The sequence below is a fragment of the Zootoca vivipara genome, chromosome 3 (assembly GCF_963506605.1).
Source record: "Zootoca vivipara chromosome 3, rZooViv1.1, whole genome shotgun sequence".
In the NCBI taxonomy this organism is placed as follows: Eukaryota; Metazoa; Chordata; class Lepidosauria; order Squamata; family Lacertidae; genus Zootoca; species Zootoca vivipara.
Window position 1 is genome coordinate 47,588,101 of NC_083278.1, and position 25,322 is coordinate 47,613,422.

General features: G+C 40.4%; 1 protein-coding gene across 2 annotated transcripts in view; it reads right to left on the bottom strand.

The window, feature by feature from the left end:
* Positions 1–1,378: 1,378 nt before the first annotated feature.
* ATG5 (autophagy related 5) overlaps positions 1,379–25,322 on the bottom strand; it is a 32,489-nt gene continuing 8,545 nt past the window's right edge. For both annotated transcript variants that reach the window (XM_035109305.2, XM_035109306.2), the window contains exons 4-8: positions 18,725–18,803; positions 17,188–17,350; positions 14,289–14,383; positions 6,634–6,751; positions 1,379–3,753 (exon numbers count right to left, since the gene is read on the bottom strand). In XM_035109305.2, coding sequence (XP_034965196.1) covers positions 3,617–3,753; positions 6,634–6,751; positions 14,289–14,383; positions 17,188–17,350; positions 18,725–18,803 — 592 coding nt within the window. In that variant the 3' untranslated portion in view covers positions 1,379–3,616. The remainder of the gene's footprint in view (positions 3,754–6,633; positions 6,752–14,288; positions 14,384–17,187; positions 17,351–18,724; positions 18,804–25,322) is intronic.

A 25,322-nucleotide genomic window follows, 5' to 3' on the forward strand; every position in this document is an offset into this window, starting at 1 on the left:
TGGTTCCTCTGGTTTAAAGTATCATGCTGAGGACTCCAAGAACTATGCTCTAGGACTCAGGTTTTGGGATAAAGTTCCATTCATGTTCTGGTGAATAGGCAGTTCCATTTTCTGCTAAGCAAGATGCCAACCTAAAAGAGTCAAATTTCACTAGTTCAATACACCTTAAGGCAAATGATGGAAGTAGACACACACTTTTAATCTCATTAAAACAGAGGTTATTCTCCAAAGCATTCTTAAATCATGAGATTGTGCACACGTGAATTCAGCTACCAGCCATCCATTGGTTGCGCCATCAGGTGCAGAGCATTTTCCTATATACAGATGTAGCTTGGAGCAGGCCAACTAAATATATGCCATCTCAAGCTTACACTAGATACATAAAGATGCAAACAAGACTACATGGGAGAATCTTCCCTGAATGGCTACTGGGAACAAATAAATCGCCCTTGGTATGACACCGAAGCAGAAGGGGTGTAAACTCCTATTTCTTACTTCTAATTTAGTGAATAGCTGGCACTACGATATAGCCAGAAAAAGTGAGCTACAGTACTGCTTTTTTGCATTCCTGCTTTATTAGAATATTTAGACTCAAGCTTGATTAAATTCAGGCATCACATCCCACCATGGCTGAGGAAGCTGAGCTACATTTCTCTTTGTACAAGTTAGCATTTGAAATTGGGAAGCAAACCATGAATCAAAAACTATGTTTTAAGTAGATTTGCAAACAGTTCTTGGGGGCTAGCTAGTTTGGTGTGATGCCTGAATTCACAAACCAAGTCTCATCAATTACTACAACTCCAGAAGATTCTGTAGAATGAAAATAATGCTAAGCAAATAGAAATTTAAGAGCAAATGAACAGCTTATAACCATGGTGTGACAATTGTGTGTTTAACACTCAAATCATTGTTTAATACCTGAACTATGATTAGTAAAAACAATGGTTTGGTGTGGTGTATGAATTAAGGACTAGAATTGCCTTTCTGGTGTTAGCTTATACAGACAAGTTTGGTTTCCAGGAGTATCTGCCTAATAGACACAAGCTTCTTCTTCAGGCATTCAAAATCAGTGCAAAGTAACTACACAAGGGAGGCTACAGCCATATGTACACAAGCTCCACACACCCATCCACTGTTTTAGATACCCTGCATATGCTGAAGAATAATTTTCTGAAGCAGGGAGCCCACCCTACTCATCAAAGCATTCCACATCAAAACAGTTGTTTTATGCCCAGCAACTATTTCGTTCAATTATCTTAAATGTTAATTATTATAAATGAGTAAATCAGCCTATAAACATTTGATTGGATTCAACAGGCTGCATATTTCCATTCCAATCCATTCCATTTAATCAATTATGAACTCATTTTTACAGAACTGTTGAACTGAAATTTTATTTGACAAAATACTGATTCTTAATATTTGCCATTGAAAGGGTTAAAAAAGAAGTAACATTGGTACAAAAAAGGGAAAGTTTAGTTGTCATTATTTCATTGAAAGCTTTGTACACTCAAGTTACAGCTTAAAGACCTCAGGGGAAAAAGACATGTTTAGAAGGCTGGTCCAGAGCAGGGCAAAACAGTTATGTAAGAGCTTAGTATAAAATTGGCATTGCCAAAAATGCAACTTATTGAGTGGAATCAAATTGGTGTCACTTTGCTGACAAAGGCATCCACCAGTAGAACAGGAAGAGAGGCCTTTATTATTGATTCTCAGCTTTGTAGTTCCCTGTCATCACCAAATTTGTCCTGAAGGCTTAGGGGTTCACCAGGACAGACATGGGAGGAGGCACTGCCACAAACTGTCTCCTTCCCCATTCCCCCGCCAGCAAATCCTTCTCTCAGCAGAGTAACACCAAACTAGATTTCACTGATTGTTGCTTATTTTACTAAAGGAGATTAGACATATTAGACCACTATTGACAGAGTTGAGGAACCTATGGCCCTTTGAGTGTTGTTGGACTAACTCCCATTATACCTGACCATGGGTCATGCTAGCTGGGGCTGACGGAAGCTGAGATCCATTACTATACGGAGGGCCACAGGTTTCCTAGCCTTGCTTTATACCAAAAATTTATTCCTACCTACCTAAGAGTATCACATCTTAAGGATGCTGGGACAAGTGCAAGGTAAAACAGTGTGAAGGAAACTCCGGTCTTTTCAGCATTTTGTAAAGATGCTTTACAGGCATACTTTTAAAAATGATTTAGATTGTAAAATAACCCCATATTTCCTGTTAGATTGTTCCAGATTAGTGTTAAGCAGAATCCTCCTTTGTAGTCTTAGTTTTCCTTCTTGTAAAATACATCAGTTCATCTACCCATTTTCCTTTGTATTTCTTTATTTTTGGTTTTATTAAATTCTATTCTTCATTCCAAGGCCTTTCCATTTCCCCCCTGCATGGGCTCCAGCTGGAATCCTTGGTGAAGAAACCTTCCTTAGCCAGCGAGAGGGCAGAATTCACGGAGCAAAACTTTTCTTATGCTTCCTTCAACCTTAAGAATTAGACAGCAGCCCCGTCTTGGCAAAAAATGCCAGATCCTTTCATCCTCTAGAGTCAACTCTGCATTATCAACTTTTAACTTATGCAGAGGAAGTCTAGTATCACAGTATCATTTTCTCTTGTTTTATGACAATTTCACAGAACTACTTTGCTGGAGCTGCCACAAAGCAGAATAGTAGTGCTAGGAAGTGGCACAACACTGCATCCAGCAGTTGAGGTTTTGCTTCAATCATTCTTTGGGAGTTTGAGACAAAATTTAAGACCCACCCCCCTAAATCCTCCAATCTGTGCAGATAATCTGGCATGAGGGAGATTTTCACATGGAGCATGCTGCTGTTCACAAGAGTCAATATATTTGTTTTTTAAAGAATATATTCTAATAAAGCTATCTTATACTATTTTCTGACTTAGAACTTGCTTGAATAAGGCATACATTTCAATATATTCAGTGGCCATCTCCATATAAATTATGTAACAGAGTCCAATCACATATTACTTGAAACTTAGTCATATACTGCAGTCACCAAGACTTCATTTCAAGTAATATGATCAGAATGTAATTTGTGAAATACAAAACATAGTGATGATTATTTTAAAAAATCAACCTCCTAGTATAAAATTTAAGAGACATTACTCCAAAGTAAGGACTTTAGCTTAGTTTCATATTTTTATAATGGGTTCCTGCAAGTGATTATTTATACAACTGTTTGCATACTTCTCTAGAATAAAACAGTGTTTTTACTGTAAAGACAAGCCTTTGCAACATTAGAAAATACCCCTGTTTATTTATTATTAAGAAATACAAAGTGGCACTTATTTCCACTTATTCCCCATGCTTTCAGCTTCAATTTTTAACAAGAAAACAGAAGTCTTACAGCAGCCTTATAAAGTTTCTCATGTCACAGCTGAAGTTAAATGACAGCAGTGGAGAAAACACGGGTGATGCAAAATATAGCCTGTCCAATTCCTCTTATCACATGATGGATCTTTCTTCCTGTTTGGCTTGCAGCAGCAAAAGTTTTTGGTCATGTCACCCTCATCAAGCCTGACAGAACTTGAAGTTGACTTTGTTGCTCCAATCAAAGGCTGATCCTCATGCATACCAGTTGACACTTCAATCTGCAGGTTGTGGGATAACACTGATGTGAAGAAAATTATCAGGATAACTCATATGTTCACTTAGCCACTGTACTGGCGTTTCCAACATCGGTTCTATGCCATGAATCACCACTTGGTTCTTCTTTTCACCATCTAATTTTGAAACAGACAGATCACTTATCAAACATTCACAGGCAAACACATGCTTGAAGCAAAGTGCATTTGGTTTCATTACATAGTGAAATTCTGCAGAATCCGTGATTTGTAGTTTTGATTATCATCTTGATACTTCATAATTAACTGAATGACCCCTCAAGATAAATGTAAAGTTAATTCTAAAAAAGGAAATATTCTGCTATATGAATCATAAAATGATTCACACACCATTGTCTTTTTATTTTGCAACGGTTATGATTTTAATACGCTATAAAATAGATTTTCTGTTCTTCCCACCATGTAAATTGGATGAAATCATGTCATATGAGCAAGCTTCTGCTCTCTCACCGGGACTTTTCTTCTCCTCACCCTGCTGCCTTCACACTCCACCTCCAAAATCTGCTGGTGGGTGGGGGTGGGCTACACAGCAGGGGGGAAAGGAAGCCCCACTGTACAAACAAGGGTCTCTCCATTCATGCATAGGAACCATTGGATACAACCTACTGCATGTATTCAACTAAGTGTTACTCAAAAGTACACACAGTGAAATGAATGTTTACTTAGGTTTTGAGTGGAACTACAAAGTAAGTGCACATTAATCACAATTAAATAATAATAATTCACAAGGCACAGTGAGAGTGGGTTATTTAAAACATTTCTATATAGGCCTTCATTTTAAAAGATCCCAGATAGATAATAAAATATTACAATGAACTTCTTGGTAGCTGCTCCCAAACTTTGGAACTCCCTCCTTAGAGAGGTTAGAACTGGCTCCCTCCTTGTTGCCCTTCTGCTGGCAGCTGAATACCTTCTTATTCCAGCACTTTTGGGAACTGACTGCTTTTAATGAAAGGGCTAGTGCCATGCTCTTTTTATTGTAATACTCTGAATATTTTAATAGATTTTGAATATTTATATATAGTTTTAATTTTATGAATATTTAATTGTTTTTAAATGATGCAACTCCTATGTTTTTAGCCGTTTCTATTTTATCGGTAGGCCACCTTTAGTCCCTGACAGGGAAAAAGGCGGGGTATAAACAAACAAACAAACAAACTTATAATAATACAGAAGAAATAACAAATAAAAGAATTAAAAATTACAAAGCACACTGTGAGATAATTAGAAGAATGAGCAATTATTCAAATTAAAATACATTGGTAAATAAAAATGTCTTAACCTAGCACTGAAAAGACTAAAGTAGACACTGGGTATACTGCTTTAGTGAGGGCTTTCAAAAGCTGGGGCACTACCACCAAGAAAGCCCTATTCTTTACATTACATACCTCCACTAACAAAAGCAATTAGAATAGGCCTGAGTGGAACATCTTAAGACAGAAACAAAGGTGGAAATCCTAGTGGGCAGAGTCCACTAGTTGGACTAGTTGGATGTGGGTAAATATAGAATACAATCCAACTGGTTCCTTTGTGATCATGGAAGGGCCTCGGATCCAGCAGAGCCATCCACTAACAGAAAAGGGGTTTGTTGCTGTTCCCCCTCCCAGCCCCTCCCCCCCAAATTATGAAAACATGAATAGCTCTAACAGCACACTTTTTATTTGTATGTATCAGTAGAAATCCAGCTAATTGAATCCAAGCTGTAAAGAACCACATGCCCGGGGTTTGCACTGCATACATCATGCTGAAGGATTTCTGCCTCAGACACTGTGGTAATAGTCGGTGGGGTCAGGTCAAAGAGGGTTAAACTGAGTCAGGATATAGCCAGCCAAAAGGAATCCATCAAACACTGACTTTAAAAGGGCAATTAATCTTAGGTAGAAAATGCTTCCTGGGGAATGAGATCTCAATCTTAAGAGCACACTACATGATGTAGCAGTAAAAAAGTACATATACAAGCTTAGAGAGCTTTTATCCCATGATCACAAACAGAAGGGGAGTGCTGTTTATAAGAAAAATACAAAGCTTAATACTTTAAACTTCTTCCGGGCTTCTATCTGTGAGAAATGAATAAAATCATAGCACCTACAATGCATGCCTGGTCTACTTAAATATTTAATGAATTTAGGCAGAATAAAATGATTTAAGTTGTGAGCACAAGGCACAGGGAATATTCTGATAGAAATAGTGGCAATACGTACACAGTAACATTGCTACAGAATACACTTCAGGCTGAAATGATGGCATCATACCCATGCAGTGTCCTATTCTGACAACATGAAGAGTGGGTAGGTGGAAATGAAGCCAACATCACCATCTAGAAGTGCTTCACACTGTATGACACTCTGCATATATCTATTATCTGATCCAAGAAATTGCCCAACTGATAAATGATAGGTCCAAAGAGAGAGTATTACTTAGGTCTGCCACTGTCACTAGTAGTGGGCAGATTTATCAGAGTAAGTATATTATTGAAAAATAGGTTTTCTGATGCACCTTTCTTTAAAATCAGACAGTAGATATACTTAGCATGCAAATCTTAGACTGCATCATTTTAGTAGCCAATGATGGTGCTAACCTATTGTCCTAATTTTCAAAATGTTCAAACTTAATTCTAAATTAACCCAACTCTACAACAGTTAAGGGTTACCGAGCCAAGATACTCAGTACTGCCCAACATGCCTAGGATTAAGTTCAAGCAACCCTACTCTTTTTCTTACACATGGTGCACTATTGCAGATTCAAAAATACATGGTTGCTATATCTACATTTTGTATAATATTTTCAGTATAATTATCTTTCGATTAACTTTTGTAACTCAGTTATATTTCAAGGCTGAGACAACTTTAACTCTGCTAGTAAAGCATTACTTGATTTTCCTACACAGCAATCCAGATAATAATTTAAATAGCAGCTGATCAAAAATAATTTTCCCTGGAGCCTACAAAGTACAAGATTTATCATATTTTCAGTTAATACCTTCAGGATTAATTGCAGCAGGGCAAACTTCTTTTAGGAGATCTCCCAGTGTATGAAACTGTCCATCTACAGCAACAGGACGAAACAACTTCTGTATAAAAGGTCGCTCAGTTGTGGTCTGGAAGTAACAGTAAAAAAGTAACAAATAATCATCTATATGTAACAATCTTATGTCAGCATAATGGATAAAATACCGTGTTTCCCCTTTTTTAAGACACCGTCTTATAACTTTTTTCCCCCTCAAAAAAAAAAACACGGTGGCTTATTTTCAGGGGGTGTCCTTTTTTTTAAAGTGCCGGTACAACTGGGTCCCACTGGCTCAAGATGCTCGGCACTCTCTTCCACGCACATTATCAGCACCACACTCTAGCCAACTGAGCTATCCAGGTTTTACAACATAATACTGTAACATAATGCACAACATGATGTACATAACATCCATTAAATGAAACAAGAAAATAAGGTGATTATTTAAATACAATACATAATACATAGCAAGCAATGGCAGCAATTGAAACTGGGAATTTTTTATTTAAAAAAATATTCTTTTGTCATGCAACGTGTGTCCTCTACCATTATTGCTGTCAACCAGGCTGGCAGCAGCTCTCCAGGATTTCAAACTTGGGGGTACCTGGGGGTTAAACCTGGGATCCTTCTGCATACAGAGCACAGGGTGCTCTGCCACTTTGTTATGGTCCTTTCCGTTTTCTGCCTCTTCTATTCTCTCCCTTTCCCCTCCTACCCATCCTGAGTCAAGGGCTCTCCTTCCTTGGAGGCTTTTAAGCAGAGGCTGGATGGCCACCTGCCATGTATGACGTAGCTGAGATTTCTGCATTGTAGGGGGTTGGACTAGATGACCCCCGAGGGTCCCTTCTAACTCCACAATTCTACCAATTCAACAAAGGGCATCATTATCACCATCACCAAACTGGTCCAAGCAACTAAGGAGAACATCTTGCGTACACCCTGCCCTTTTGATTGGCAGCTAAGCTTCGCCTGGCCGGCTTCCGAGTTGCAGCACCCGATTCTGCAAAGCTCGCCGCGCCGATGGGAGGACGCCCGCCTGCCCACCGCGCAAAAGTTAGGCAGAGCCGCGCAAGCTGCACAAACTCTGCAAAGAGGTGGGGGCAGGGGCAGTCCTGCCGAACGGGTTGAGTAACGCCGCCGGCGGGATACGGAGATGGCATAAGGGAGCTGCCCACTTCTGAGACGGCCTTTCGAGAGCCTCGGGCGACAGAGAGGCGCTCTACGGCCGGCAGTTCTCCTCGGGGACGGGAAGAGCCGCATTTCCTGAGGGGAGCAGCCTGCAGGCTGGGCTCCGGGGACGGGTGGGAAGGTGCTGGGCCCCTGCTGCCCCCTCAGCTGTGAGGTAAACCTGCAACAAGCCCACGCTTCTCTCTCCGCAAGCAACGAGCCCCTCTCTCTTTCCTCCTGCCACTCGTGCCCTTGGTGCTCCGTGCGGCGCTGCTTCACGCTTTATCGGCGTTGCAGCAGCCGTCGCCGCTTCCGGGCACCGACCCGACCCGGCAGGCTTCCTCCTCCTGTTGCAGCCAGCGTGCTGGGTCCCGCTCGCTGGCTGGGGCGCTCGGTGGTCTTGCTCCGCACATCGCGGAAGTATGGCTTATTTTCGGGGTATGTCTTACATTTCTCAAATGATTAAAAACCCTGCCATGGCTTACTTTAAGACTACGTATTAAAAAAGGGGAAACACAGTAGGCTCACTGAAATACTGCAAACAAATTGGCTCTGCAGGTTACAAGAATCTATAAAACTCAATTTATATTACTTTCTTTGATACTTTATAAAAAGGAATTTTACAGACAGTAGTAGTACCGTGTTTCTCCAAAAATAAGACACCGTCTTATATTTATTTTTCCTCAAAAAAAACACGGTGGCTTATTTTCAGGGGATGTCTTTTTTTAATATTACGTATGGTACAGTTTAACCTACAAGGTTAAACTGCCTATCACTATGGCTTATTTTCGGGGTATGGCTTATTTTTGGAGAAACACGGTAGTTGACATTTTAATGCTGATATATGTTGGACTAGGCAATAGGAAAGGAAGATAAAGGTGGCGATCAGAGGAAAGGTGTCATCTACTCTTAAGTTTACTCTAGTTTGCAAAGAGTAACTGCTGTATATAAATCTATGGAATGGTTCTCAAGCAATGCTAAACCTTGCTTTTTAACATTACAACGATGAGCACAGGGTAACCTCAGGCTTGCACTCTGGCTCCACCAGCAAAGCTGTAAGTAGCCTGGAAGCCTCCATTTCCAACTAATCACAGTTCAGCATTATGTCCAAACCCTAAACTGTGGTTAGTATCAACTACAGTTTGTTGAAACAAGCCAGCTTCTTAAACTACAGTTTGCTGGTTTTGATAACACAGCTACTGGGGGTTAATCAGGAGCAGAAATTAAAGGTTCTAAACTTCTCTTTGTAGTGATCCCAGAGGGAGCAACCGCAAGGCCCACCTGTGGCTCATTCTCATAAGACCTTTCTATGGTTTAGCATTACATCTGGGTCAGCCATGTACCACATCAAACTTCATGTGTGAGGTGGGGCAATAAATGAATTGAATTTTACCATAAGAACTTTAACTACTTTGTACTTATGTCTCAGCTAGAATTAAAAACTGGGAGAGATGTAGTAGTTAAACACGGCAGAGTTATCTTAAACTAATATGCATAATTATATAATACTGGTCACTCACAACTTACATTCTGGGGGTGGTGTGTATATGCAAAAAGGTGTGTAGTCAATCCATCCCCTTGGAGCAGTTCCCATGTGAGCAATCTTACCTTCCAGAGCTGATGCGCCAAATAGGTCTCACCTCCCACTTTTAAGTGCTCGGCCTTGCTTACTGGGCTCTGGGACAAAATTTCGCAGGATGATTTGTGGTCTCCTGAGAGCCTCCCAGAGCCTGGTAATCAAGGCAGGGCACTTAAATTCTCTTTCTGTGCCTGGAAACCCTGCACAAAAAGAGCTGTTGAACTCTATGCTTTCTGTGCATGTAATCTGCGTGATTTCAACCGGCCGGTCTTCAACTATGTAAAGTTGAAACCGCATAAGTTAAACATGCACAAGTTACAAGTTACCTGTAGCTTTGTCCACAGGTATCTTTGACTAAATATTACCAAGTCTTCTTGGTAAGGACATTGGCTTACATTGTTTAAAATCCAGTTAAGCCAGCAGTTTATACAGGATGTAATCATAACATAAAAAGCACAACCCACAAATTATAATTCAAGAAAGCCAACAGACTTACTAGTCTTTACATCTACATAAAAGAATAGGTTCTCTAATTGTATTTAAACCACTGCAAATTACTTTACATGTTGAACCCACACTGTAACCATATTATGATTTCCATATGTCAACAGCTTAACAGTATAAGAACTGTAGTCCTTCTTTGGATATATCAGCATGCACCCCCCCCTCCAAAAAAAGACTCCAAAGAATAAATTTAACAGAAGTATTTCATAATTTAACCAAAAAGAATTCCCAAAAAGTTTATTTTAAATTAAAAGGGGAAATAATTTTTATTTTTGTTATGTTAATAAATGTTCTACCCATTCATACTGTGAATTCCTGCAGTCAGTACCTGCTTGGCATGCTCAAGTTCATGTCATCAAATAGAGGGGTGTATGGGTCTATCTTCTCGCTCTCGCACACTGAAGGGCATCAAGCCCACTGTCACATTGATGAAGATGAGATTGATATACCCCAAGAACTCATTGCGGAGATGAAAGATTGGTTGGAGGGCAGCAAGAAGGTACAGAGCTCCATCTTCTCACACCAATCATGCCACCACTGTAGCAACGTCAGCACTATGGTGAAAATGACTGAGGTGATGAAGTGGAACCATGACATCCCACACCAAATGTGTTGCCTAATTATCTCTCCAACTCCAAAAAGAGCCTATAAAAGTTGATAGGGAGGGGTAAGGGTGTTATGTTTTGTTTGTTTGCTTAAAAAAAATTATTCAAACATTTTCCATAGTTGCAATGACTGCTAGAGGCTGGCTGCTCAGCTGAGATGTTACAAACAGTTTTGTCAATATACGTTTCTGTAAGATATAACTCCATAATCTTTATTGCTACAATTTGAAATACAAGACACAATCACTTTCAAGTGCTACAGAGGCCCAACTAATCCCAAATAACAAAAGCTTCACATCTTAATGCAACCCCCACCCCTCAAAAAAGAACCCTGCTACCAGAAATCCAGGTAAAGAGGATTTACATACACATGGGTTCATACCAAGACATATTCTGAAAACACACATATATTGTAACTATACTGTGTCTTTCACCTCCCCTAATCCCTTTTCTACTGTATTCAGCACTCTGAGTGCTCACTGTCCAGCTGAGGCATTTAGATGATTCCTGGAGATAGAATATAGCCATTGATATACTTTTACTTTGGCCACCTCATGAGAAGAGAAGAATCCTTGGAAAAGACCCTGATGTTGGGAAAGATTGAGGGCACTAGGAGAAGGGGACGACAGAGGACAAGATGGTTGGACAGTGTTCTCGAAGCTACGAACATGAGTTTGACCAAACTGCGGGAGGCAGTGCAAGACAGGAGTGCCTGGCGTGCTATGGTCTGTGGGGTCACGAAGAGTCGGACACGACTAAACGACTAAACAACAACAACATACTTTTATCATCTACTAGCTGGCCCTGCCACGCGTTGTTGTGGCTCAGTCCATTAAATGGAGCCTCAGAGTCCCCCTTCAGACTCCCCTCACCTTCAGAGTCCCCCTGTTTTACGTATGTTATGTTTACACAGGCGCATCCCTGTGACTCCCCCCACCCTGTTCCGACCCATTACCTATCCTGCCCCCTCCTCCCCCCACCCCCGGCTCATCCCTGTGATTGGGCCCACCCTGTCCCGACCCATGACCTATCCCGCCTCCATCCCCCACCCAGGCAAGTCCCCACCTCCACTCGGCCTAGTCTGCAAAGCAGCCTAGTCTGCAAAGCCGAGCAGAAATGCTGTGGAGAGGGAAGCTTTCCTAGGTACCAGTGTAGCCGTTGCTAGAGGGTGCTGGTTTGCAACCTCTCCTGTGCTCCCAGCATGCACTTTTGTACGATTTGTGAGTTCTGAAACACGGGGTTTTTACCTGGCGTAGGTGACACATCTGTCTTAGCAAACTTTCCTATAGCCTTCGGACATTCGCATGTGATGTGTCAAAATTTCACCTCAATCGGTCAAGCGGTTTTGGTGAAAAGTAGAAACACACCCACATGCCCAGTTTATATTTATAGATAGATAGATAGATAGATTTGTCCAATCACCTTTTAACATCACTAAGTTGGTGGCAATTGACATATCTTGTGGCACTGAACCCTTCAGCTTAACAATGTGTTTATATTTTCAACTATTTCAGCTATAATATTTGCCAACAATTGGAAATAATCAGATTTTATGTCATCTGCAAATACTAAATTGCATACAACACACACACTTTAAAGTATGATTTGCTGAAAGCTAATAATTATATAGTTCTTAAGGAATTTGAAACAAATATACACGTAGCACACCCATAGCGGAAACCTTTAGTTGTCATGGTCTGTTATTTCCTCAAATGTTATCATTATGTCTACAACAGTATCAAAGTAATGTCAGTGATACTTAACCTAAATAATATGAATGTCTCAAAGACTGTGGTTGAATTAAGGGCAGCCATTAGAATTACACACACATCTGGAATGAAGTTCGGACTTATTTATTTTTATACAGTAATGTTTATTACAATTTTGTCTAGACAATATAATGCTGAAAAGATTTTGGTCACAAATAGTTTAAGGACAATTTTCCTAATCATATGTGGGCAACAACCCATGTCTTCCTCAAATCCTTTCATTTGGCAGGATATGCTGTAAGGAGTAAATGTAACTTTCTGATCTCCTACATGATTAAGAGCAGCATTATTTCAAGAATTGTGGATAAATTATGGCAAATGTTTAGACTGAGTATCCCACACAGACTGCTTACGAATCTCTTACCCACCTTTTTCAAGATGCCACCCAAAAAACCTTAATTTTACTTGCAGTTTATTCAAATTTCTTGTACAGTATTCCTTCAATAACTAACACAAATTACAAGTGTTTATAGAAAACTGCAACTGCCTTGGCATGGCATAGCAAAGCTTATGCAGGCAGCTACATAGTTCTGGCTTTTCTTCCTTCTTGAATGGAAAAACATTAATCAGCATAGGAAAAATTAAGTTGGTTAAAGTACAATTACATTAGGCAGCTACAGATTCTTGCTGGAGACTATGGCCTGGGTTGTAATAATAATAATAATAATAATAATAAATAATAATAATAATATTTTTTTATTTGTACCCCGCCCATCTGGCTGAGTCTCCCCAGCCACTCTGGGCGGCTTCCAGTCGAATATCACAACAATACAGCAATAGCACAATTACAAAAGTCACAAACAATACATAAACCACATCAAAAAATACACAACCGAATAGAAAACAATTTCGACATAAATCAGTATCTAAAACCAAGAATACATCCTTAATACAGTTTAAATAACATAGGTAAAAAATAACAGGAAGTTAACTTAAGGAAGCCCACAGAAGGAAAGTTTCCTGACCCCTCCTCTTCCTATGATCGCTTGCTACCACTCTGAAAAAAAGTCTCTCCAGAGCAGGCATCCCCAAACTTCAGCCCTCCAGATGTTTTGGACTACAATTTCCATAATCCCTGAGCACTGGTCCTGTTAGCTAGGGATCATGGGAGTTGTAGGCCAAAACATCTGGAGGGCCGCAATTTGGGGGTGCCTGCTCCAGAGGATCAGGAGCCCTATTAAACTTAATAGTGCTGCAGAAGCTGGATTAATTTGGGGAGAGAAGGGAGGTCAATATTAGATTGTTATTGTTATTAACCTTATTACATTGCATTCCCTAAACAAACCCCATTCATGCTACTGTTCTATAACTTTCCGAAACAGGAGGAAAGAAACACAATAAAATTACCGAATTTGAACTAAATCCTGAAGTTGTTATTACATGGTAATAACAACACTTCTCACCACTGTGGCAAAGGGTAAGGGAAGATTGCTGAGTTGCAAGAAAGCAACAGGGCTATGTATGCCCAGAGTCTTGTGTGACTGAGATGTGGAACAAAGCACATAAAAGCCAGATGTCTACTCAGACAGATCAGGCAAACTAGCTGCACAAGAGACGAGTGCTGACATGGCACCTCATCAGGTGAAACAATGGTGATAGCAGGATGCAGCAGTTGTAACAGCTAACTGGGGCAATGGAGTAGCCACTTTACACCTGCCTTTCCCTGCAATGGGAATGGGCTACCTCTGACCAGGTATAACCCAGGCTTAAGATTGGGTACTAGGGTCATATCACAACTGGCATCTATGTCAGTCTGTCTGCCTGAACAGCTCAAAGGTAGGGGTTAGAGTTACCCACACCTTCAAATGGTCTTAATAGAAAAGCATGCATGGCAGATCCTTAAACAAAAGTTATGCCCTGTTTAATACCATTTATTCATGTTTGCCTCTTCCTTCTTCCCACAGCAAAAGATCTCAACAAATATAAGAACTGGTCAGCTTTTCTAAAATAGAAAAGACTATGCAACATGTATGTGAAAAATGATTTTTTAAAATTATCATTTACCTGATATATTCTAAATGGGATGTAGCGAAATCCACTATCTTCTGGAGGGTACTCCATGAGTTTTCGGTTTATAGCCCAAAATTGATCAAATTTGTCTGGGGAAAAAATGAAAACAATATACTTATGCGATGTTTTTATAGGGCATAATAACATTTATATTATTTTTTACTGTTGCAAGTTGCCTACAGAAATACAGAAAAGAAATAAAATGGAAGTATCCAAACACTAGGGTTGCCATTCTCTCAAAAGTGATTTTAAAAAACATCCCCCTACTTGCCATATGTCTGTTTTCCTGGACATTTTGCCCGATTCAGCAAAAACCCTCCCAGACGCCATTTCTCTTAAGCAATTCCTGGGCGTGATTTTATACTAGTGTTTTTTTCTTATATGCTTCTTCATTTACAAGCTGAACTGAGCCCTGAGGGATAGCTCAGTCAGTAAAGCATGAGACTCTTAATCTCAGGGTTGTGGGTTCAAGTCCCACGTTGGGTGAAAGATTTCAGAATTGCAGGGAGTTGTACTAGATGACCCCTGTGGTCCCTTCCAACACTATAAATCTGTGATTCTGTGATTATAATATTACATGCCATCTCAATCTCATGCGGTACAAGATTTTGGGGTCCAGGGGCTTACACAGGGCTTGTACTTCCTTTGGAAATGAGGCACATTGGAGACTGTGGGGCCTTTAGGGTAAATGAATTATTTACTCATATATACAACCTGAGCCTACAATGGAGGGGCTTCCAGCATTACACTTCAAGAGGGTCCTGCTTCTGCCATGGCTACAGTCCTGGATTCAAACTGTCAGCCCACATGGTACTCTTGACATCCCACCCCACTCCACTCCACCCTGTTTGAACAGTAGCATATGGCATTGTATCGAATGATACTTGCAGCAGCTTTATTGAATCAAACTATTAAATCAACTATAAGTTAAACCCAAAGTTGTTATGGGCAGGACGACAAATGCATGTTTCATAGAAAAAGCAACTTGCAGATGTATCATTAACTATGAGGCAGTTATCACAACTGCTACTCTCTTTTCTTTTTGTGGTCATGAATTTTGTTTCAGAAAGAGGTTTAAAATCATCCCATCAATAATGAAAGCCATAATGAAAGCAATACTGAAAGATACAGCATGTATTTTAAAAAGTTGTCTTGGTTTCATAAGTTCTTCTTATTTCTCTTTTACTAAGGCCTGAAATATAAAATTAGAATTTGAAAGCTTTCAAAACATTATCTGTTGGGTTCCACAGGTGCAGTTTCCAATGACACACAGTGAAACCTGTACAACCAACATTTCTAAGCAACCTCTTGTATTGGAATTACCACAGCGTTGTCCCAAACAAGCCAAAATAAGCTTAAAATTTGAAGTTGAAGTGTAAGTGAAGAGAATCTTTGATAAACTGATTAAAGAACACAAACAAAACTGTAAAAGTTCCCATTTCTATTTTTCTGCCTTTAAGTGCTTTGAATACTTTCCATGATAATGCCCAATCCTATGTGATTAATTAGGCTTCTGCAAAGCTATTACAGTCATACCTCGACATCCGAACGCTTCGACTTCCGAAGGTTTTGACTTCCGAAGTTGATAACCCCCGGAAGTCCTTTTGCCCCGCGCGCCCGGCGCACGCGTTCTACACCTGCACAGAGCGGTGCGCACGGTCGGCGCATGCACAGAAGTGCAAAATCACGCTTCACGATGCGCCATAGCGGCACTTCGACATCGGAAAACCTCAACTTACAAAGACGGCCGCGGAACGGATCGTCTTCGTAAGTCGAGGTACCACTGTATTATGTACTCCAAAAACCCTTCCTTAAGAAGGGTTCCTAATCAACAGGATCAAATGAGGTAAGTTAACTTCTCACATCTAGTTACAGATAGGTAGCCGTGCTGGTCTGCCGTAATCGAAATAAAATAAAAAATTCCTCCCAGTAGCACCTGAAGAATATCTGAAGAAGTGTGCATGCACATGAAAGCTCATACCAATGACAAACTCAGTTGGTCTTTAAGGTGCTACTGGAAGGGATTTTCTCACATCTGGATTGCCATGTGTGGCTGCTGTGATGGAAAGTTTACAATTTTCTTTTACCACCCTCCATGAAATAGATCACACATCTGAACACTTGAACAAAGAGGAACTGTGTCAACATCCAATAACATGAAAAAGGTTATATAGTATTTAAATATCATACAGCACTAATACTGAAAACAAAAGGGCTAGAAAATAACATTTAGCCGTACAACCATCAACTAAACTCTAGCAGATCCAAAAGGTAAAGCTTCTCAGTTGTATAACACTAGCTATATCAACATCTCATTTTTTAAACACTTGACATTTTAAGTATCAGATTTACATTCAGATATAATTATCTTAAGATAAGCATTTATCATTAGCCACTCAAAAAAGAAAAATGACAACAAGCTATCATTTAAAAAATCCTTGAACTCAGTGTGCTAAAATAAATACTGCACTTGCACACAATGACAAAGCATGGTTTACTGCTACATGCATGAGCTGGAATGAGTTTCAGAAAACCTTTGGGCTCTCATGCTACATCCTCCTCTCCTCTTTTCCCATGCAATTGGGAAAAGAACCTTTCCTCTTTAGCTGCACTTTTACAGACTCAGGCTTGGCATACAACTCTGCCTGCTTCAGAACAAGCCAAATTCAAACCATGACTTATTAATGTGGCCTGTTTTAGCTAATCAGTTTGTGATAAAACAATGATCCCTGATTTCTAACAAATCAAGAATCTGTGAAAATGAAACTAAATGTTAAGAGAAATATTTCTCTATACCACATTATTTCAGCTCAAGCATACAACAACTCCTCATAGTGAGTTGTATGCAAGCTGAGCCAAAGACTTAATTGCTTCACTTCGAAATGGTATTTACCATTCTGTAATCCCATCCAAAGTTGCTTATGATCCTTTTTTTGCATCTCATTGATAACTTGACTCTTATGTTTCAAGGCATCTGCTTCTTTTATACTAGCCATGAAGTGTGCTTCAATTGCATCCTTTGAGGGACAGTGTAAAAGATCTTTTTCTGGAAAGTTCTAAAAGAAGTACAAAATTATGATCATTCAAAGGCAAGCAGTTTATCAATTCAGCTTTTATTTTAGAGCAACAACCAAGACGAACCATGGTGAGTAATTCCCAAGGGTTTAAAAGAACTTTAACTGTGCAACTAAAGCTGCTTTGCACTAGGAAATGTATGGTGCTCCAACTCCTAATATAGTTAAAGGAAAGCAATAGCTTTACGAGATTTCTCTTCTCCATTCTGCACCCTGTGTAATAACATCAAACAATCCTCAAACTAGGCAGGCAGACATAGACTAGCTTTTGAATCAGTAGAATTAGGATTATTTTGGTTTTAGCCTTTAGTAGAAATTCTCCACATAGCTCAGAAACTACTCAGAGACCTACCTGGTATCTTATACGGAAGGCATTTATAAAGAAATAAAAGTTGTGTTCTAATACATATAGCCCCCCGCCCCCGAAAGCCAAATTCTGAGCTACTGTGGATCATGGCTCTGGCTTGCTTACTCTATGCAGACACAATGGTCAGCATGTGAGAGGCTGCTTGAAAGGCTTCCAGATTAGAACCCATTCTGCATTTACAGTGAACCTAAACAAAATTCATGGGATTGGATCCAGAGTTCCTGTAAGCAGCAGCTAGGCCATTCCAGAATGCTGTTGAAGGTAATGCTGGGTGTGGGGTGAGATATAGGGGGAAGTGGCAAAAGCCTTCCTGTAGTGGGGGCCTCTACCGGATTACAGTCCCTAACCACAAATGGAAAGAGGCCTTTTGTACATGGAAGAGCAGGTATGGATATAAGCCAAAATGTGAAAGAAAATAGGGACAAAGTGGTAGGAAATTCTTGACAGGCAATCTTGTATACATTTATATACCATCTTTTTGCCATAAAAGGTCCTCAAGGTGGTTTACAACAATTTGATCTTTACATTTAGAACTGTATAGCTGTGGCTCCCAATTGATGGTCCATGGACTCCAGGGGGGACCACATAACCCACTTAGGGAGTGTGTGGCACCATTCACATAACAAAAATGACCATAGAGGTATCACAGTTTTCAAAAGCAGGGGGTCCATGGCTTGGCTTTTGTAAACAGAGCCCCCACAGTACTTAGCTAATGGGGAACCACTGCTGAAGAGCATTAAACCAAGTCAACATAAACAAACCCACAAACAGACAGGATTAAAATACAGTAAAAATTGGCAGAGTAAGAATGCAATCGCCTAAAAGACAAATGTCAGCAACAGGTGCAAAATCAGCAATCCTCACTTGCTGTCTGCTAGTGCTTTCCCTTTCCCTTTCCCCTTCACTCAAGCATAGAAGAAATTATAATTACATGAGCTGCTTCTGCTTTTGAAGTGTTGAACAACTCAAAAGATGCACCATAAACATACCTTAAAATGTACTGTTATGCTCCATGGAAGGGCTGTATTTGAAGCATGAAGGTCAAAAAGCAAACCAATAGGATAATGCCTAGTAACAAAAGAGAACATTAAAACCGAATAAATGACCATTTCATACTTGAAAATTTGTATTAAAAAAGATTGTTTCTATAAAAAATTAAAAAGCAAGCACTTTCCCCAAACCTTCAAAAGAAGTCTGTTGAATACAAAAGCCATTTCTCAGCAAACCTCTTTACATTCATCACAGAACTTTGTTGAAGCCATTGTGCATGACAATAGCAATACTGTAGTACTATAGCAAAGTTTAAGATAAAATACATGCTGATTATGTGCTATATAATTTTATAATTTGTCTATCTGAAAGGGCACTCTTAAGTGGATAGAACATTACCTGAAAATTTGATGCAAAATAAAAAATATGCTGTGAATCAGTCCTACATACAATCATGGTGCAAAAGATAGGGTGGCATAACTTTCTTTGGAGCAAGTGTTGCCAACCCAACACACATGAAGGCCTTCACTAGATAGCTCAGAAGTTCAAGACTCTGAGATGGCATTTTTTTTAAAGGCAAGTCTTTAAGCCCTTTTAGGAATAACACCTTGGCAAAATGTACATGCACCCTTCTAATCAATTTCCGTGAATTGCGCCAGGCTGGCTGCTCCCACCTGTGAAGTGTTTTCAGTAAACTATTGAAGTTAAGAGCTGTGACTGATAAGTGAGTTTTTTGGTCACTAAAAGGTAAAGGTACCCCTGACCGTTAGGTCAAGTCGTGGACGACTCTGGGGTTGTGTGCTCATCTCGCTCTATAGGCCGAGGGAGTTGGCGTTTGTCCGTAGAAAGCTTCCGGGTCATGTGGCCAGCATGACAAAGCCGCTTCTGGTGAACCAGAGCAGCGCACGGAAATGCCATTTACCTCCCTGCAGGAGCAGAACCTATTTATCTACTTGCACTTTGACATGTTTTTGAACTGCTAGGCGGGCTCCTTGATCACTGCAGGTGGTGACAGCAGCCACGAAATTAAAAGACGCCTGCTTCTTGGGAGAAAAGCAATGGCAAACCTAGACAGCATCTTAAAAAGCAGAGACATCACCTTGCCTACAAAGGTCCGTATAGTTAAAGCTATGGTTTTCCCAGTAGCGATGTATGGAAGTGAGAGCTGGACCATAAAGAAGGCTGATCGCCGAAGAATTGATGCTTTTGAATTATGGTGCTGGAGGAGACTCTTGAGAGTCCCATGGACAAACCTATCCATTCTGAAGGAAATCAGCCCTGAGTGCTCACTGGAAGGAAGAGATCGTGAAGCTGAGGCTCCAATACTTTGGCCACCTCATGAGAAGAGAAGACTCCCTGGAAAAGACCCTGATGTTGGGAAAGATGGAGGGCACTAGGAGAAGGTGACGACAGAGGACGAGATGGTTGGCAAGTGTTCTCGAAGCTACGAACATGAGTTTGACCAAACTGCGGGAGGCAGTGCAAGACAGGAGTGCCTGGCGTGCTATGGTCCATGGGATCACGAAGAGTCGGACACGACTAATCAACTAAACAACAACAACAGGCGGGCAGGAGCTGGGACTGAACAACAGGAGCTCACCCTGTTGTGGGGATTCGAACCACCGACCTTTCGATACCTACTATTAGGTAGGAATCCCTGCCGTCCTAAAGAATTGCTGTTTTCCCTCTCCTTTTAGTGCAGTTTACCTACTTCTCTGTAGCTTGACCTTCCTATCCCTCTAACAACCAGGATGCATTTTTTCTATGGTGGGGTCTTCTGAAATCAGGTAGTTTTTTTCTGCAAATACTATGACACAATAAGTGTGGGTGGATGTTAAAGATTCCCCTCCCTCCTCCAAAAAAAGCAAATGTGAAGGCTTTACAAACGCTTAGCCATATCTCATGCTGTGCAGGTGCTAAAGACCAGACACTCATACACTCAAGTCTAAGTATTAGAAGACTGTTTGTATTTAACAGGGCTTACTCTTACAGCTGGGTACAGGATGGCAACCTAGGCTTTGGGTTAGGGGTAGCATTGAAGGCTCTTGTGCCTTTAACAGCTATATGACAGGCAGAAATTCAACAGGTCCAGTCTTTTCTAGTATGGAAATACAATTAGGGGAAGATGTGAAGGATCCAACCGTTTCCTGTTCTGCTTGTTTCTTTTGCTGCCTGAACAATTTGGAACAGGCAGAGATACCTGAGTGGCTTTTTAAAAAAGTGTTGGCTGGGGAATAATAGCAAGAATTGCCTGTTACTTGTTTTGCTGCATACCAGTCATGTGGTGCAGGCAGCTGCTTACAAGAGGCTTCAGCGGAATATAGGCAGAGGGGTAGCATCTAGCAACTGTTCAGACCTTTAGAAAAACAACACTTGGAGGCTACTACCCCCATACACCATCATTAAATAGGTCACAGAAAAACGTTAAAGAAAATTTTCTTAAGGAGTCAAGAACTCCTTGTTATACTATGTCAAAAACTCTTACATTAATGAACCTTCATCTTTAGGGATGATTCTAACCTGTATGGTCCAAGCAGTGGCATATGTTGGGTGAGTGGAAATTAATCCCCAGGCACAAACTTATAAGAAGTTTACCTGGTACAAAACTCAGAAACCAGGAAGGAAAAATGTTCATAACTAAGACAATAAACATGAAACTTCTTACACATCTGGTTCTAGCCAAGTGAGCACTAAGACTCTTGTCCTAAATTCATTCCATCTTTCATAATAATAAAAAAGTCATCAGGCATATCTCACCTCACCAAGAACAAAGAAGGAAAACATCAGCCCATAACTTCTTAAGTATTCTAGCACCGCAAAAGAAGTTGTGCTTGTATCTCTGGCATGCAAATAACTCTACATCATCTAAACACCATTTCAAATCCTCTTAATAGACAAATACCTGTTTTAACTGGAAGGAAAGACCAACCAGCCCTGAGCATGAACCACTCCCTATTGGCTAGCTGACGTGGGAATGACACAGGAACAAAGCAATCAGAGTTAATTATGACATCATGCTTACAGGAAACATAAATTAAATACTTTGGAATCACTGAATGATCACCCCTGCTTTCCTAATACAATCTGTTAGAATAACAGACATTTAAATTTACTAACAGCATCTATTCAGCAAGATAAAAGGGAGATGTGTGAGATAAGAGAGGATTTGAAAGGTGTCCACATGACTCCATTTCACAAAGGGAATTATATATGCAAGCGTGTGCACATGGATGCTCCTCCACCTCAGAAACAGCGTATTTCTCCAGTGAAAAGAAATCTGGCTGGACAGGGGTGCAAGAAAAATCAGTGGAAGCAACAGCCATGGCAGCCTCTAATGTAGTTCCATCTAGCCTATGTCATGTACAACTCCCCTGTAGCAGAGAACTGTCCATATACCACAGTGGGGCCTGTGTCTACCGGTAAGTAGCAGTTATGGCTGCGCCTCTGGCTGGGCCATCTTGCAAGTCCCCTTATGCTACTTGGCTTGTGTGAGCATTTTTTTCCATTTCTGTAGCAATGCCAATGTATGTACAGTATTTTATAGAAATGGTTTCCACTGTATTGAGCAGCTAGGTTAACATATTTTACTACTCAATAAAACTTCAGGACTTTTGAAGCAGGAGCATCAAGCTCTCTCAGCTATTATAATCAGGTAATTGGAAGATATTTGTGTTTCACTATTAAATTGCTACCAGATACAGATGAGTGCTGTAATGCCGAATCAGCTATGAATAGTCAGGAAAACAGAGTATTACTACTCCAGCCATGGTGGAAACAAACTCACCATTAGCTTTTCAGCATCATTTAGTCAGAAATCACTCCACAAATCTGCTCTGCTGATTTTTGGTAAAACACAACCAGTACTGTACTAATTTGGTTGTTTCTGTCTTATTGGACTCAGACTTCCATGAGCCAATGTAAGAGAAAAATAGATCAGCAGTAGGCTGATTAAAGCCACTACCTAGAGTTCTTCTCATTTGTACTCTTCATTTCCTTAATCTTCTGAAAATATTGCTACCACTCAAATCACAGCAAGTCCCCTTACAAGTTTTCAGTTATGCAGGTAGTAATGCTGGATTTATAAATACAGATTTATAGAAAACAACCACACATACATTTTTAGCAAAAGCTAGACTCCTCTACATACACGAATTAATAATCCCTCTAATTTTAAGGCCTTGTTGAAACAGGGTCTCTTTCTAAATTAGTCAGTCTTCAGATCAACAACTTTCACCACACCTTCACCTGAGCCTAGAACAATCCATACAGTACATTCACTTTCTGGACACTACTGTGCACTACATGGTGACATGTAAGCACCACCATGTTTCTAAAACCTACAGATATCACATATCTACATCATAGCTGCCAAGTTCTCCCTTTTTTAAGGGAAATTCCCTTATGCTGAATAGGCTTTCTCACGAGAAAAGGGAAAACTTGGCAGCTATGCTACATGCATCTCACTTTCAGATAGAACACATTACAAAATCCACTATCTATAGCCAGGTCCCTGTGATTCAGCTGTTTCTATTCTGACCTGTTTAAGGATTTTTAGGATACAGTATCCACTCAAAGAACTGAACACCCAAAGAAATGAAAACACAGATAAAGACTAGACCAGCATCTAGGAATCATCTACTATAGGGCAGGCGTAGAAGAGAAAGTGACATACCACTTGTCACCGCTTCCAGCTTCTAGTTGAAATCACTCCAATATATCAAAGAACTATAGCTCATGCTTGGCAATACAGTGGTACCTCACAAGACATATGCCTCACAAGACGAATTTTTCGCAAGACGAATGTGTTTTGTGATTTCAATGGAGACTCGCAAGACAAAGTTTCCTATGGCGTGCTTCGCAAGACGATTTTTTTTTCATCCCATAGGGTGCCTTGCAAGATGATTTTTTTTTATTCGTCTTGCAAGGCACCCTATGGGAAACCGGACTTCAATGCATTCCTATGGGAGCCGCTTCGCAAAACGAATTTTTCGCTATATGAAGCGACTCATGGGACAAATTAAATTCGTCTTGCGAGGCACCACTGTAATGCTTTTTTCTCAAAGCCTTGAATGATAGGCCAGTACTTTCTTACAGACAGCCCCTAGCCTAAACAGCTCTTCACAAGGAACTCCAGGGAACCCTAAAAGACCATACTCTGCAACAAACCCAGATGCTGAATGTTCCCATATCTACTCAAACAACAGTATTTCAGGACCTAATAATATCAGCCAACAACACCAAGGTGTCATTCACCCATTCATCTTCCAATATGATACAGTACATCAAAGGGATTAACCAAAAACCAGTAGAACATTTCAATTTAGCAGAATGCCCTGTTATTGACCTTAAGGTGCCAACCTTTAACAAAGGAACTTTAAAGAAAACTCAAGTGTGAAACTGCTGAATCAAGAAATTCAATTCTAAACAGAGACAATGGCTTTCTCCTACAGTGGTACCTTGGTTTACTGTTATAAGAATTTTGAGGTCATATCTATATATATATAATAATTGTTCATAAAACATGTACATGAATGTACAGTACAGGCACATGACTGAAGCAGGACAGGAAGACAGGCCTTTCTGACACCATTTTGACTCTCTCTCTGACCAGGTGTTCCTCTGCAAGGAAGAAGAAGGGAGGGGGGAACCTTCTCATTGTCTCAGGAATTAAAGTGATAATTCCTGGCATCCTGATACCTGGGTGCCAGACAAAAGGGTGTGATTAACTTGGCTGGGAAACAGGGAAATGTAAATATCTCTTTTTTGTTGATTAGGTTTTGGGGGCAGGGTCCAGGATGCTCAGATTACTACCACCAGACTTCCCCTTTCATGATGTACCTATGATGAATCTAGGGAGGGGGGTCTTGGGCTACACCCCTTCTGTGACATATGGATGATGCTTCTGGGGGGTGGGCTGAAACCAATTTCAAATTTCTTTTTAAGGGCAAGACACCTCTGTTTGGTGTTCCTTCCTTGTTCTCCTGTGTGAGAGGAAGGACCCTGTTGCAACAGCGAAAATAAAGGCTTTGCTTCTCAAACTTCTCTGGTTGGCCTCTGTTATATTCTCCAACCGATGGAGAACCCAATAAGGGAATAAAGGCAGATTTTTGCCTATATCATTACGAACTTAATCCGTTCCGGAAGTCCATTCTTAAACCAAAGAGTTCTTAAACCAAGGTGTGCTTTCCCACAGCAGCAGGGGGCTCAATTTACAAATGGAACACCCTCAACAGGAAGCGAAACATGTTCTGCTTCCAAGGCAAAGTTCACAAACCAAAACACCTACATCTGGATTTGCAGTGTTCTTAATCCAAGTTAATAGCAAGGTGATGTGCTATCACTGATTACTGTTGTGAAATTTTACCATTCTAATTCTGCATACATTTATGCAGTAAGACTGTACTGTCTGAATACCATTGCAGTTTTCCTGCATTTTCACCTTTATACCCATGTGTACATATAAGTGGTGCCTGAGGATTACACCATGCATCTGATGAAGTCTACAAATCTAGTCTATAAAGGCTTGTGCCCAAATCGTTTAGGTCCGGCCTGACCTATTTCTCAGGTTACTTCTGCTGCATCACATTAACATGGCCA